The sequence below is a fragment of the Ranitomeya variabilis genome, unplaced genomic scaffold, assembly GCF_051348905.1.
Source record: "Ranitomeya variabilis isolate aRanVar5 unplaced genomic scaffold, aRanVar5.hap1 Scaffold_264, whole genome shotgun sequence".
Classification (NCBI taxonomy): Eukaryota; Metazoa; Chordata; class Amphibia; order Anura; family Dendrobatidae; genus Ranitomeya; species Ranitomeya variabilis.
Genome location: NW_027508017.1, coordinates 30,496 through 46,949, shown reverse-complemented (window position 1 = coordinate 46,949; position 16,454 = coordinate 30,496). Strand labels below are relative to the sequence as shown.

The 16,454-nt window shown below is 44.6% G+C and overlaps 1 protein-coding gene across 1 annotated transcript in view; it reads right to left on the bottom strand.

Annotated features, from left to right (window-relative positions):
• Nucleotides 1–5,141: 5,141 nt before the first annotated feature.
• LOC143789471 (putative cysteine--tRNA ligase, mitochondrial) overlaps nucleotides 5,142–16,454 on the bottom strand; it is a 35,130-nt gene continuing 23,817 nt past the window's right edge. The window contains exons 10-12 of the mRNA XM_077279022.1: nucleotides 11,394–11,492; nucleotides 5,395–5,640; nucleotides 5,142–5,265 (exon numbers count right to left, since the gene is read on the bottom strand). Of these exons, the coding sequence (XP_077135137.1) occupies nucleotides 5,209–5,265; nucleotides 5,395–5,640; nucleotides 11,394–11,492 (402 nt within the window). The 3' untranslated portion in view covers nucleotides 5,142–5,208. The remainder of the gene's footprint in view (nucleotides 5,266–5,394; nucleotides 5,641–11,393; nucleotides 11,493–16,454) is intronic.

Sequence of the window (16,454 nt, the reverse complement as noted above, 5' to 3'; positions counted from 1 at the left end):
TATTTTGGACTTTTTTTTAAAATAGAAACTATTCGCTTCCTGTGGTAAGCCACACATGCTCGCATACATACGATACCAGCTGTTAAACAGTTAGGAGAATTGGTAAAAATAGATTCAAATATAAAAAATGGGGTTCTCGTCTTGTCTGTGTATATAAAGCGGTAGTCCAAATGCATGACTACTGCTCGATTCACGGTTTACGGCGGGTCTTGTGATTTCCCAAGAAGGTCTAGGGTGCATTTATGCTGCACGAATATTGTGAACCAATGATCCTAGGAATGCTCTATTGACCATAATCATGCAGTCTAAACGGGATGCCACTCAGCTGATGAACAAGCAAAACGTGCATTTGTTGGGTGAAATGATCATCCTTTGCAGCACATAATCTTGAATAAGCAGGACTCTATGGCGAGAACAATAGCTCTGTTTAGACTCGGTATTAAATGAACACTGATGTTGCTGATCGGCAGTCATTTCACACTGCATTGCACCATGTAAATGCACTCCTAAACCCATGAAACAAAGCTGTTCAATGCTACTTTTAGCCATGGTGGTGGGATTCTTGTAGGATTCTTCAATCTCCAGGATCATCTTTATGACCCCAGCTTTTTTCGGTTTTGCGTTTTCCTTTTTCACTCCCCTTCTTCCTAGAGCCATAATTTTTTCATGTTTCCATCAATATGACCATATGAGGGCTTATTTTTTGCGGAACGAGTTGTACTTTTGAGCGACACCATTGTTTTTACCAAGTTGGGTACTAGAAAACCCTGTGAAATATTCCTGGTCTGGAACAGGAACAATGACACCTGAACTGTGAAGGGAGACAACAGACTCAAAGACCCCCGGACCAGGGAAGCATTTCTTGGAGGACGGGATTCGAAAATCAATCTCAGGGCTGCAAAACGAAATCTATTTTCTATCCTTAGGATACAACCTCCCTGACCCATACGTTCTCCACCGAATTGAGCCAGACGTCTCTAAAAAACTAGAGACGGCTGCCCAGCCTGGGAGATTCCCTGGAATTTAGAGAGAAATCATGCAGAGGAAGATCTGCCAGGTCTAGGCCTGGTTGATCTTCACTGAGCGTTACGGGTGCGTCAGGAGGGGGTGGGTTTAAAAGAAGCCTTTTTCCTATCCTGGCAAACCTGTGGCCTCTCTTGGCGGGAAAAATCCTCCGTCCGGGAGAAACGGCGAAATGGCTGAAAAGAACAAAACTTAAGCTTCAGAGGAGGCCAGCGAGGTTTGGACTGAGGAATGAGGGAGCTCGTCCCTCCGGAGGCCTCCTTAATAACTTGGTCCAACTTGGAGTCAAATAGACGGTAACCCTGAAAAAGCAAGTCGGTAAGGGACTTTTTTGAAGATAAGTCCGCCTGCCATGCTTAAGCAAAATGGTCCGTCGGATGGCCACAATATTGCTGGATGCCTGAGCCACACGTGAAGCGGTGTCAAGGGAGCGGATGCCATGTACTTCCCTTGCATGAGAAATCTAGTCCATGAGGTCGGCCAATTCCTCCGGTTGGGCTCCAGAATGAATGCCCCGATGGAGTTGTTTAGCCCATGCAGCTATGGACTTTGACACCCAGGTGGTGGCAAAGGCAGGGCACAGTGTAGAAGCGGCTGCTTCATAGGCAGACTTTGCAAAAGACTCTGATCCTGTCACTGGAGTCGTTGAGGGATACTCCATTTGTAATCAGAAGGACCGTGTTGGTGGACAGTCTGGAAACTGGAGGGTCCACAGTTGGAGAAGCAGTCCAGTTCGTAGTGAGCTCAGGGATATAGGATGCTGAGGCACTTCCCTCTTTGGAAGTGTCTGGTCAGGTTTTCCCGTTCCCTGGAAAGTACCTCCTAAAATTCTCTGTGTGGGGCAAAGCCTATGGAGCTGGTCTCAGCCGTCTAAACGAAACCGCTTATTCTGCGGGTTTCATAGCGGTATCCTTAATGTTAAAGGTCTGACTACCACAATGAGTCTCTGGAGTCTGGACTATGTCTCTCATATTAGAGGCCTGGTCAGAATCCAGGTCTGAGTCATCCTCTAACAGTACATCGGTAACCGCCTCGCCTGACTCGGAAGAGGACAGGTAAGAAGCGGTCCACTGGGAAAGACCAGGAGGAGGACATAAAATGACACTCCTGCCTGGATCTTTTACGGCCCATGTTGGTAGGCACAGCCGGTGAGTACTGCGATCTGCTAGCAACGGCAGAGGCAGGAAGGGGCAACCTGTCGAGAGAGGACACCAGGGTCTGCGACACATTGGTGAGGTCCGCCACAGATTGTGACGAGAGGTAGCCCACACTGGGATAGGGGCACCACTCTCTCCTGGGGCAGTAGGGGACTCCTGGGTAGCAGGCACGGGGGCTGCTGCAGCCCTGACAGAGGGAGGAGGACTGGTCAGAAGGGAGATTGCATTTACACAAAGAGCAGACGAAGTGCCTGACAAGAGCAGAGGAAGAAGAAGAGGCAGGAGGGCGAGATCACTCTTTTTTAGGATTAAGCATGATAAGAAGCAGACCCACTAACTAATGCCAAAAGGTTAGGGGATAGAAAAATATGAGCTGAGAATCGTGTCAGTCTGAAGAGCAGAGATACTCACAGGAAGATGCAGGTCCTGAAAACTGCTATCGGGCTGTAGTCCAAAAGACAAGCAGGGCTGCAGGGTGATTGCAGAGGAGAAGATGAAGGTCCTGCAGAGATGAGCCACCTTCCAGGTCCAGATGACGGCAAATGGCGACAGCAGAGAGGAAGCGGAAAGCCGGCAGTGCCCCCCAAAAAATGCTCGCAGATGCTGCGCTGCAGAGAGAGAGGAGGAGGCATAGACTGAAAAACACGCTCACTGAGGGGCGGAGCTAACTACGGGAACAAAGGCAGATGAAAACCCTTTCGATAGAGCCAGGAGGATGGGGCGGAGCTAACCACCAAAGCCAGGAAGAGGAGATGTCAGCAACGGGCGGGAGAAAAGCCCGCCCGAAGATATGGAGGAAAAGGGGGTGGGGCTAAACGCCGGGACTAGGACGGGGCCTAGATTAAGAACAGTGGCCGACAAGGCAGCGAGGAGGCCCAAAAACTTACTGGTAAGGTAGCCTGCATCACCAATCCAGCGGGAATTAAGTGAAAAGGCCAGCTAAGGACAGAAAAGGTAAACCCTATTCCTTCTTCCTTCCGATAAGCCTGTCCAGTCTTCAAATCTTCATCTTTGCCTTCATTCGTTATCCTCTTATTTACCTGAATCTTCTTTACCTGAATTTTATCCTCGTCGCCTCTCGACAGACCTGATGGAGAGAAGAAAAAGATGTACCTCTCCATTCATGAGACCTTTCATATCATAGATGTCCGAGCCTCTTGGGGATGTGGCACTTCCATGATTCCTAAAACCGACAGGCTCTGGTGGGCGAGTGGGCAGGACCGATGTTCGGATCACCTAAACACTCTTCATGTGTTAGGGTCTGGCTGGATAGACGTATAAGGATACAGGGTGGCAGTTCACGCCATACTCATAGTCTCTATGTGGGAGTACAGTTTGAATGTTCACACTGTATCCCTCCAGAGGTAAGGGGAAGATCCATCTAAAAAGGAAGAGACGTTACTGGAAAGTGACAAAAACCGAGATAGATATGGGTCTAGTAAAAGACCCGTGTCCACCTCCTACTGACACCAAGCTAAAACTGATTAACCTAGTGCCGGTCGGTGGGGTGTACACTGCGGAGGAGGAGATGACTTTTTTGTGCATAGTGTCAGCCTCCTAGTGGCAGCAGCATACATCCATGGTTTCTTGTGTCCCCCAATGAAGAGAGAGAGCAAAATTGGTACCTTTCACAATATTACTGACCTGGTGACAAAATAATTTTTTTTTATACTTGTAAAGGCAAACAAATACCATTTACGCCACAAAAAAAGTAAAAAGAAACCATGTTATTTTACATTTGTAGCCTTCGAATGTTATTGCATCTTTAGTATTAAAAAAAATCTTTAAGGCCAGGAAGACAGATACTTGTGTTAAAACGTTTGCCTGGGATGCACAGACTTTCTTCTTCCTCTTGAGCTTCACTAGATTGGCTCCCTCCACCTGTGGTCCAAGCCATGAAGAATGCTACCTGCAGTATTTTTTATTGTGTCCTGAACTCTGTCCAACATTAAAATAAGTAAAACCAGAGTTTGCTGACATTAGAAAAAGACTTGTGCAGCTTATAATACCCTCAGTGAAAATCACCTTTCAAATGCTACATCAATAACTAGGTGGCGTTTCACAATTTGAGAAGCAAGAAGGGTATTAATCAGAGAGGCAGCACAGAGACCAAAGGTAACCCTGAAGGAGCTGCAGCGTTTTCAAGCTGAAAATAGAATATCTGTCCATACGACCACAATACTCCACACACTCTATAGAGGTGGCCTTTATGGAAGTGAGGGAGAAAAATGCCTTTATTTTATACACAAAAATTGTAAGACTCGTTTTGAGCTTAACAAAAGGCATGTCAGAGACTCCCCAAATGTATGGAGGAAGGTGCTGTGGTCAGATGAGACCTAAGTTTTCCTTTTTGGCCACCAAGGTAAATGATATATCTGGCACCAAACCAACACAGCTCACCCCCCCAAACACCATCCCCATAGTGGAACATGGTGGTGGCAGCATCATGCTGTTGGGATGTTTTTTGGCAGCAAGGACTTTGAAAATGGTCCGAGTAGAGGGGAAGATGGATGTTGCAAAATACAGGGATAGTCTTGAGCAAATCACTATTTGAGAATGGGATGGAGGTTCATCTTCCAACAAGACAATGACCCAAAGCATACTGTTAAAGCAACACTCAAGTGGTATAAGGGGAAACATGTAAATGTTTTGGAGTGGCCTAGTCAAAGCCCAGACCTTAAGCCAATTGAGAATCTGTGGTCAGACTTGAAGATTGCTGTTCACCAGAGGAAACCATCTAACCTGGAGGAGCTGGAGCAGTTTTGACTTTAGGAATGACCAAAAATCCTAGTGGCAAGATGTGGAAAGCTCATAGAGACGTATCCAAAACAACTGGCAGCAAAAAGTACTGACTTTAGGGGGACGAATCCCAGGACTATACTAAATTAGAAAAAAATAATTATGGTTTACGCTGACAAAATGTAGACCAAATGGCATTGCTTAGTTATGAAATATAACACGTTTTCTGAAAAAAATATATATATAATTTTAATGTGACATAAATGGCAGCACATGAGAAATAATCTGACTATTCCGGGTTTTCTTTTTTGCTCTGCAGCTCCCATGTAGAAACCGTCCCTCTGTCCTAAAAAATATGAAATAATCCAATGACTAGACATCTGCAGTTGGCATGGAGTTTGGGGATAACATTTGATAAAAGTTATTGCTTTTAATAAAAATGAGGCAACTGTAATGATCAGTGATAGCAATTTACCTTAATGGTGACACCAAGCCCGGCTAAGTTCAGGCGTACTCCATCACAGGCCCTCATTAGGGGCTCCCTGTCTTTAATCATCTGCTTCCTCCTCTCCTTCTGCTGCCCCTTCTCTTCCTTAGAGTCCCGCCAGTCTTGCGCCATCTCCACGGTTGCGAGAGCGTAATTACGGACTTGGCTTCTGAAGTCTACAATCTCATCAACCACGTTCATTAGAAGTGCAGTATTTTTCCCTTCCACTGCAACCTATTGAGAGACGAGCAGGACAACAGAAAAACACATCGTTACTATTCAATCCAATTATGAGGAGGCAACGTGCGCCAGTTTTCTGATGGAAAAAAAAGCAAATTTTGTTGCATGTGATCTCATGACCTTTTTTGGTTTTGCCACAATTAAAAAACCCCATAAATTTACTATAATTTACACCAGAAATTGCTATAAATTGGCGGATATATCTAGAACATCCCAAATCCATTGATTTCCTTTTCTGGTGCATGAACTGTCAAAGATTGTCACAGTCACACGTGGCCTGCTGTGATGAAAATCTTATACTTGGCTGCACATTTCAATAGAGTTTCATCCATAAAGTCTGTTTATGATCTGTGAGAAGAAAAAGGGATGCGCACTGAATTTACTGATAGCTTTTGCCTGCACGTACCCTAGGGACATGCAGGTACGGACTGGGGCTGTAATTCAGTCCTGGCATTTGAAATCACACAGGCCCATGCTGTCCCCGTCCCCATGAACCAGATGGGATATATTACTAATATTACCCTGGATGGCGGAAAGGAAGATTTACTACAAGATCAATACTTCTAATGATAGCCGTGGCCTGCTGGGGTAAGTGATGGAATCAGCGACTCTGTGCTCCGTCACAACTCTTAACAGTATGGGTATCTTGAGAACACCAATTCTGTTAACAACATAGCAGACAAGGTGGCCCATGACCAGACAGGCCCTTCTGGCATTTGCCAGATGGCCAGTCCAGCCCTGGGGACATGCCATCACTTTAGGAGATGAAAACACCCCTTTAAAGCCTATCCGTGCTGATCACTATTCCTGCATTGTGATTGTATGATCCCACAGGCCGTATCCACTGTGGAATTTCTCTAGAAGAAAAGCACTGTGGATTTCAATGTAGAAATATGGCACATTTCTTGCACCTTTTACTGTGTATTGCAGAGGGATAAATCCGCAGCTCAGATTGATAGCTCGTTAATTTACACTGCAGATATTTTTTTTTTATTGAAAATAATCTCATCCACAGTGCAGCTCCTGTGAGCCAGTAAGTGGTGTTTCACATCACCGTATTATGGCTACAAGACCCCAGCCCTCTCGTTCTGCTGCATGTCATTTATTCTATGGAGATTTGAGTCTTGCCATCTTAGATTGGACGTTAAAATGCCACCACATGAGAGCTGTGTGACGCTATGCTTATGTATCTTCTTTAAAGGGGTTATCCACTACTAAGACAACCACCCCTTCTTGATCAAAATGTTTGGCCCGATAAAATAATAAAGCCTATATTCCCCTCCCGTGCCGGGACCGTTCGCGCCGTGTCAGCACTCGCTGTACCCCGGTGTTGTGACACCGGCGCCCAATCAGAGCTGACATCACTGTCCTCGCCTTCAGAAAAATTGAAGATGAACAGGAAGTCCGGGCGGCAGTGTCCTCTTCATACTCAATTCGTACGAAGGCGGGGCCAGTGACGCCAGCGCTGATTGGGCGCCGGCGTCACATGTCACAACAGCGGGGTAGAGCGAGTGCCGACACCGTGGCAACGGCATTGCATGGGAGGGGAGTACAAGCTTTATTATTTTGTGGAGGCCAAACATCTGGAACGAGAAGAAGTTGTACAAGTAGTGGACAACTTCTTTACGGTACATTTCCACGATGAGTATTTGTTGAGTTTTTGACATTGCAGATTTTCTGCAGCATTTCTTTGCTTCTACTTTTTTTTTCATTGTGTTTTTGACTTGTGTTTTTAGTCTGTTTTTGGTATGTCATGCTTTATATTAAACTGCTTTGATACTGTACAGTCATATGCAGATTACATGCATTTTTGGAGCATTCCTGCAGTGGAAACGCACTAAAAACACTTGTGGATTTTCTGCATCCAGAGCAGTTAACGGGGAAAATCTGCACATAAAACTCAGTGCCGCTATAGGAGAAACTGACATGATGGGGATTTTACATTTGCACCGCTGGTCGTTTACGCCGAGTAAACAAGAAGCGCAGTGTGCATGAGATTCCTATAAATCCAATCCACTTGGCTGGAAATATAAGATGCTGCCTTTTTGCAGAGCGAAAATATGCAGCATAAAAATCTCATAGATGTTATACTATGCCCGATGTGATGTCATCATTTTACAAGACCTGTAATGTTTGTAATCCCTTCCCAACATGACCAATTTCTGTTCTGTGTTTTTCGTTACTTCCCTTTTTGAACAACTTTTTTATTTTTCTGTCCACATAGACGGATGAGGACTTGTTTTTTTGTAGGATGAGTTGTACTTTTCAGTGACACCATTCAATTACTACCTAGTGGTCTGGGAAAAAAAATGTAAGTGTGGTGAAATTGCAAAAAAAAAATGCAATTCTGGTGTTATTGTGGGGGAATTGTTTTTACTGCGCACTAAAAATAATCTGGCAATATGATTTTCCTCATCAGTACCATTACAGGGAAAACAAACTTGTCCGTTTTTTTTTTTTATTAGTTTAGTGATCAAAAATAAAATTGTAATTTGAAAAGAAAGTTTCCCAAACCAGTAACGTTTTAATTTTTCGGGTAATAGAGCGGTCATTTGAGGGTTGAACTTTTGCAAAGCAAAACAATGTTTTTATTGTTACCATTTTGGAATAAGTATGATATTTTGCTTCCTTTTTACAGGGTGTTTTTGCAGTATTTTGGTGACCCAAAAAACATAATTTTGCAATTTTTAATTTGAAATTTTTCCTGTTTACGGTGTTTACTGATTGGGTAAAATTATTTTATTTTTTGGAGATTGGACTTTTATACACGCAGCGATACAAGAAGACTTCAAAGTCCACCAAGGTTTGGTTTTCAGTAGAAGTCCTGGAAGATTCTGGAGTGGCCATCATAGAAAATCTTCGGTGGGATTTGAAGAAGGCAGTTAGATCACGCAAACACACGAATATTAGTGAACTAGAGGCCAGTGGTCACGAGCGGGCCTGTATTCCTCAGGAACACTGCCCAAAGTTGGTGTCTGGCTGTACATCACATGTGCAGTAGGTCATAACAGCAAAAAGGTGACCTAAGTACCAACGGTGCTTGACATGAAGGAGCTGAATAATTCTGAGACTGCAGGGGTCTTGTAGGAGACTGCAACCTCTTGTATTAGGTGTGTGAATTTTACTGGTAGCCTTAGCCAGCATTGGAGGTGGTTATTCAGAGGATAACTCGAAATGTATTGATCAGTGGGAGTCCAACCATGGGGGTCTGCACCAATAATCAGGAAACGGAACTTCTATCCTTGTTAGGCCATGTTCACACAGTGCGTTTTTTACCGCGGAACCGCAGCGGTTTTGCCGCTGCGGTTCCGCAGCTTTTTTCCATGCAGGGTACAGTACAATGTACCCTATGGAAAACAGGAACCACTGTGCACACGATCCTGAATTTCCAAAAAAAAGCCGCGCTGAATAGCTGCGGGAAAAAAGAAGGAGCATGTCACTTCTTTGTCCGAAACAGCAGCGGTTCTGCACCCATAGACCTCCATTGTGAGGTCAAACCCGCAGTAAAACCCGCAGATCAAAAATATATCTGCGGGTTTTATTGCGGTTTGTGGTGCAGAACCGCTGCAGCAGGAAGTGCGGGGAAGCGGCCGGAAGTGCGTGGGCGGAAGTGCTTGGGCGGAGAGACATGGAGGCGTACCGTCGCATGGGGATCGTGTCGGCCGTTTGATTGATTTGGTATGTGTGTGTGTATGTGTGTGTGTGTGTGTCCCCATGCGACGCTAGTGCCACCATTGTGCTAAGTCGCCGTATGGGACTACTACTCCCATCCGGTATTAGGATTGGAGAGTTGTCCCTGTGTCCGGCGACTTAGCACAGTTGTAAAGTTACACAAAACACACACAATACACATACATGACACACAGTACATACAACATATAACACAGAGTATATACTCACCAACAGCACACTGGTAGGCGAAGCCCTCGATCCCCTAGATAAAATCCCAAAATAAAAAATAAAATTCATACTCCCTGTCCGCAGAATCCATAAAACGAGTGTCCCACGCTGATCGGCTGCTCTCCGGCGATACACTGCCAGGAGCGAAGCTCCTAGCAGTGTATCGCGTACTGTTCCGGAGTTCAATGGCTCCGGCGTCTCGGTTAACGGCAGTACAGCTGCGTTGAACTTTCCCACGCAGCACTGCCGTTAAGCGAGAGTGCCGGGGTCAATGACCGCCGGTAAACTCGCTCGCGCATGCGCAGTGACACACCGACAGGAACTATGGCTCCTGTCAGTGTGTTATACGTTATATATATGTGTGATACGTGGCACTTAAATACGTGGCACTTAAATACGTGATACGTGGCACTTAAATACGTGATACGTGGCACTGAAATACGTGGCACTGAAATACGTGGCACTGAAATACGTGGCACTGAAATACGTGACACTTAAATACGTGATACGTGGCACTTAAATACGTGGCAGTTAAATACGTGGCACTGAAATACGTGGCACTGAAATACGTGATACGTGGCACTGAAATACGTGGCACTGAAATACGTGGCACTTAGGCTATGTTCACATTTGCGTTGTGCGCCGCAGCGTCGGCGCCACAACACACAACGCAAACAAAAACGCAGCAAAACGCATGCACAACGCTGCGTTTTGCGCCGCATGCATCCTTTTTTTGATTGATTTTGGACGCAGCAAAAATGCAACTTGCTGCGTCCTCTGCGCCCGGATGCGTGCGCTGCAGTGACGCATGCGGCGCAAAACGCAAGTGCGACGCATGTCCAGGCGCCCCCATGTTAAATATAGGGGCGCATGACGCATGCGGCGACGCTGCGGCGCAGACCGCAAATGTGAACGTAGACTTAAATAGCTGGATAGAGCTGGATCCGCGGGCTGTGATCTGGCCTACGCTCAGCACTCTGCGGAGCGCTGTCATTCAAAACACGTCCACTCATTTTGGTGTTTAGTCCCAAAATGGAGGATGGAAGAAGAAAAGGGTTGGACAAGGAAATGACATCCTTTTTTTTTTTTTCCCCCACTGCAGTTAAAGCTTTATTTGTGTCAAACACAGACAATCTGCTGAGAAAACTGCATAAAAAAACGCATCAAAAACCGCATCAAAAAACGCACCTGCGTTTTCTGCCAAGAGCTGCGGTTTTAGTCCTCAAAAAAAAGGATTGAAATCAGGAACGTGTGAACATACCCTTAGAATGCAGTGTCAGAGTGTAAGCCTGACTGCCACACCATTGTCCCCTAAGGGACTGCTGAGCACTGCACTCTGCTTTTTCAGGGGGTCCCATAGAGAATGAATGGAGTGTCGTTCCAACAGAGATAAAAGTGCTCATGTTTGGGATTTGCAGCAAAAAATTCAGTTGCAAATCCTGACATGTTGGCAAAAACAAAACATGGGTAAAATACGATTTTGCTGCATATTTTTCTCCACTCGTTAAAATTAATATGGATGAAATCTGCTGCAAGAATTGACATGATGCAGATTACAATCTGCTAGGAAAAAATTAGCAATGTGTGCATGGGATTTTTGAAAACTCACTTTACTGCTACTGTAAAGTGCTACGTACTTTCAGCACCAAATCCGTGCGGAAGAAATGCACATAGCCTTATGGATGAAAATTCACTGTTCATCCAATTAGTACGGAACCCCCACCGAACAATCAATTATCATCTACTCCATGAATAGGTTCTCCGACGAAATTAAGAAAGAGGGTTGTTCTGTAAATTAGGCTCAAGTTTAGTTGGGGGTAAATTACATATGAAAGAAATGATGGTACCTGCTTCTCCTGCTGAGACATTCCCAAAAGATCCAAGAACTGCTCCACGTAGGATACAATGGCACCGTACACCACAGGGCTACGAGCCACGGGTATTCCCTGCAACCGAGAAAATGGATGTTTAGTTAAGGGACACTGATGCAATGTGACGTCTGATCTATACAAATCCCATGGTCTGAAAAGATGCATTGGTCCGGCATCCGAACGGTGTCATGCAAAATCCACAGACACATGATGGCTGCCGACCACAGGCTAGCGTTGCTTCACCCCGGGAGATGAGAAGCATTGCCTTCAAAAATCCCACACATTGGTTCCACTTTGCAAATTCTTAAATGTAAAAAACACTGAAGAGCCTTAAATATGATTATTGTAATGTACAAGGCCTAAATTATAATAATCTTTATTTTTATATAGCGCTAACATATTCCGCAGTGCTTTACAGTTATGGCTTATCTTATTAGTTTACAGATTGCAGCTGGGTAATAACACTACAAATATGTAACAAACTAAAAAGTGCTAAGGCTGAACTTAGATCCCTCAATAAACTCACAAAATGAACGAATAGCACAGAATAATTATATATTTCTATACAAACCTTTCTCAAGGATGCCACCCTGTTGGAAGCCATCATGGGAAAATTTGTACAACTTGTGCCTATGTCAGCAGGTTTTTTCTATACCATGTGAGAGCAGCATGATGTAGGGCCAGAGACCTTAATTACATCGATGTATCACATTACTGGGTGATGAAGTGTTGATTAAAAACTATTTCCTCTGCTGCTGATCTCCCAGCTCTCTGAATGCTGAGCTCTGTATAGCCCCGCCCACACCACTGATTGGCAGCTTTCCGTGTACACTGCATAAGCAGAAAGCTGCCAATCATTGGGGGGGCGTGGCTGGACTACCTGGTGGCAGGTTTATTAGTCCTCTAGTGATAATCTCCTGCTGATAATATATATATATATATATATATAATAACAACATTTCTGTTTTATTTATATATAGTGTATATATATATATATATATATATATATGATAAAATTTCTGTTTTATTTATATATAGTGTACATATATATATATATATATATATATATATACATATATATATATATATATATATATATATATATATATATATATATATATATATATATATATATATAGCTAGCAGCCTAGTAGGTGACACAGCACTGGAATCAGGGCCTGTTGTGAAATTGGATTTTGGGCTCCCCCGGTGGCCACTGGTGGAATTGAACTTGTGTGCATCATCCCCTCTGTTCACCTGTTCCCATCAGGATGTGGGAGTCGCTATTTAACCTTGCTCCTCTGTCACTTCCATGCCGGTCAACATTGTAATCAGAAGCCTTTCTGTGCATGTTCCTGCTACCAGACAACTTCCAGCTAAGTCGGACTTTTGTCCTTGTTTGTTTTTTGCATTTTGTTCCAGTTCACAGCTGCAGTTTCGTTTCTGTGTCTGGAAAGCTCTTGTGATCTGAAATTGCCACTCTGATGTTATGAGTTAATACTAGAGTCTTAAAGTAATTTCAGGATGGTGTATTGACAGGGTTTTCAGCTGACCATGAAAGTACCCTTTCTGTCTTCCTGCTATCTAGTAAGCGGACCTCGATTTTGCTAAACCTATTTTCATACTACGTTTGTCATTTTCATCTTAAATCACCGCCAATATATGTGGGGGCCTCTGTCTGCCTTTCGGGGAAATTTCTCTAGAGGTGAGCCAGGACTATATTTTCCTCTGCCAGGATTAGTTAGTCCTCCGGCCGGCGCTGGGCGTCTAGGGATAAAACGCAGGCTACGCTACCCGGCTACTGTTAGTTGTGCGGCAGGTTTAGTTCATGGTCAGTTTAAGTTTCCATCCTTCCAAGAGCTAGTTCCTATGTATGCTGGGCTATGTTCTCTTGCCATTGAGAACCATAACAGTTTGACCGGCCCACAAAGGGTTAAATTAATTGGCAGAGAAAGGAGAGAAAAAAGAAGTCTGCTGAAAATTTTTTTTTTTTTTTTTTTTTTTCCTTCAGTTCTGAGTGTGCTTTCAATTGAATCACTTGCAAGTCTGCCTATATTGCAGCCTTCCTCTCTCTCTCTCCTTCTAATCCTGGAATGGCTCTGTGTTCACCTGTTTAAAATGGATATTCAGAGTTTAGCTGCAGGTTTGAATAATCTCACCACGAAAGTTCAAAATTTACAAGATTTTGTTGTTCATGTTCCTATATCTGAACCTAGAATTCCTTTGCCTGAATTTTTCTCGGGGAATAGATCTTGCTTTCAAAATTTCAAAAATAATTGCAAGTTGTTTTTGTCCCTGAAATCTCGCTCTGCTGGAGATCCTGCTCAGCAGGTCAGGATTGTGATTTCCTTGCTCCGGGGCGACCCTCAAGATTGGGCTTTTGCATTGGCTCCAGGGGATCCTGCGTTGCTCAATGTGGATGCGTTTTTTCTGGCCTTGGGGTTGCTTTATGAGGAACCTCATTTAGAGCTTCAGGCGGAAAAAGCCTTGATGTCCCTATCTCAGGGGCAAGATGAAGTTGAAATATACTGCCAAAAATTCCGTAAATGGTCTGTGCTTACTCAGTGGAATGAGTGCGCCCTGGCGGCGAATTTCAGAGAGGGTCTCTCTGATGCCGTTAAGGATGTTATGGTGGGGTTCCCTGTGCCTGCGGGTCTGAATGAGTCCATGACAATGGCTATCCAGATCGATAGACGTCTGCGGGAGCGCAAACCTGTGCACCATTTGGCGGTGTCTACTGAGAAGACGCCAGAGAATATGCAATGTGATAGAATTCTGTCCAGAAGCGAACGGCAGAATTTTAGACGAAAAAATGGGTTGTGCTTTTATTGTGGTGATTCAACTCATGTTATATCAGCATGCTCTAAGCGTACTAAGAAGCTTGATAAGTCAGTTTCAATTGGCACTTTTCAGTCTAAGTTTATTCTATCTGTGACCCTGATTTGTTCTTTATCATCTATTACCGCGGATGCCTATGTCGACTCTGGCGCCGCTTTGAGTCTTATGGATTGGTCCTTTGCCAAACGCTGTGGGTATGATTTAGAGCCTCTTGAAACTCCTATACCTCTGAAGGGGATTGACTCCACCCCATTGGCTAGTAATAAACCACAATACTGGACACAAGTAACTATGCGAATTAATCCGGATCATCAGGAGATTATTCGCTTTCTTGTGCTGTATAATCTACATGATGTGTTGGTGCTTGGATTGCCATGGCTGCAATCTCATAACCCAGTCCTCGACTGGAACGCTATGTCTGTGTTAAGCTGGGGATGTAAGGGGATGCATGGGGACGTACCTTTGGTTTCCATTTCGTCATCTATTCCCTCTGAGATTCCTGAATTCTTGTCTGACTATCGTGACGTTTTTGAAGAACCTAAGCTTGGTTCATTACCTCCGCACCGGGAGTGCGATTGTGCCATAGATTTGATTCCGGGTAGTAAATACCCTAAGGGTCGTTTATTTAATCTGTCTGTGCCTGAACATGCTGCTATGCGAGAATATATAAAGGAGTCCTTGGAAAAGGGACATATTCGTCCTTCGTCATCTCCCTTAGGAGCCGGTTTTTTCTTTGTGTCTAAGAAAGATGGCTCTTTGAGGCCGTGTATTGATTATCGGCTTTTGAATAAAATCACGGTTAAATATCAATATCCGTTGCCACTGCTGACTGATTTGTTTGCTCGCATAAAGGGGGCCAAGTGGTTCTCTAAGATAGATCTCCGTGGGGCGTATAATTTGGTGCGAATTAAGCAGGGGGATGAGTGGAAAACCGCATTTAATACGCCCGAGGGCCACTTTGAGTATTTGGTGATGCCTTTTGGCCTTTCAAATGCCCCTTCAGTCTTTCAGTCCTTTATGCATGACATTTTCCGTGATTATTTGGATAAATTTATGATCGTGTATCTGGATGATATTCTGATTTTTTCGGATGACTGGGACTCTCATGTCCAGCAGGTCAGGAGGGTTTTTCAGGTTTTGCGGTCTAATTCCTTGTGTGTGAAGGGTTCTAAGTGCGTTTTTGGGGTTCAAAAGATTTCCTTCTTGGGATACATTTTTTCCCCCTCTTCCATCGAGATGGATCCTGTCAAGGTTCGGGCTATTTGTGATTGGACGCAACCCTCTTCTCTTAAGAGTCTTCAGAAATTTTTGGGCTTTGCTAACTTTTATCGTCGATTTATTGCTGGTTTTTCTGATGTTGTTAAACCATTGACTGATTTGACTAAGAAGGGTGCTGATGTTGCTGATTGGTCCCCTGCTGCTGTGGAGGCCTTTCGGGAGCTTAAGCGCCGCTTTTCTTCCGCCCCTGTGTTGCGTCAGCCTGATGTTGCTCTTCCTTTTCAGGTTGAGGTCGACGCTTCTGAAATCGGAGCTGGGGCGGTTTTGTCGCAAAGAAGTTCCGACTGCTCCGTGATGAAACCTTGTGCTTTTTTTTCTCGTAAATTTTCGCCCGCCGAGCGGAATTATGATATTGGGAATCGGGAGCTTTTGGCCATGAAGTGGGCTTTTGAGGAGTGGCGTCATTGGCTTGAGGGGGCTAGACATCAGGTGGTGGTATTGACCGACCACAAGAATTTGATTTATCTTGAGTCCGCCAGACGCCTGAATCCTAGACAGGCGCGCTGGTCGTTGTTTTTCTCTCGGTTTAATTTTGTGGTGTCATACCTACCGGGTTCTAAGAATGTTAAGGCGGATGCCCTTTCTAGGAGTTTTGAGCCTGACTCCCCTGGTAATTCTGAACCTACAGGTATCCTTAAGGATGGAGTGATATTGTCTGCCGTTTCTCCAGACCTGCGGCGGGCTTTGCAGGATTTTCAGGCGGATAGACCTGATCGTTGCCCACCTGGTAGACTGTTTGTTCCTGATGATTGGACCAGTAAAGTCATTTCTGAGGTTCATTCTTCTGCGTTGGCAGGTCATCCTGGAATCTTTGGTACCAGGGATTTGGTGGCAAGGTCCTTCTGGTGGCCTTCCCTGTCACGAGATGTACGAGGCTTTGTGCAGTCTTGTGACGTTTGTGCTCGGGCCAAGCCTTGTTGT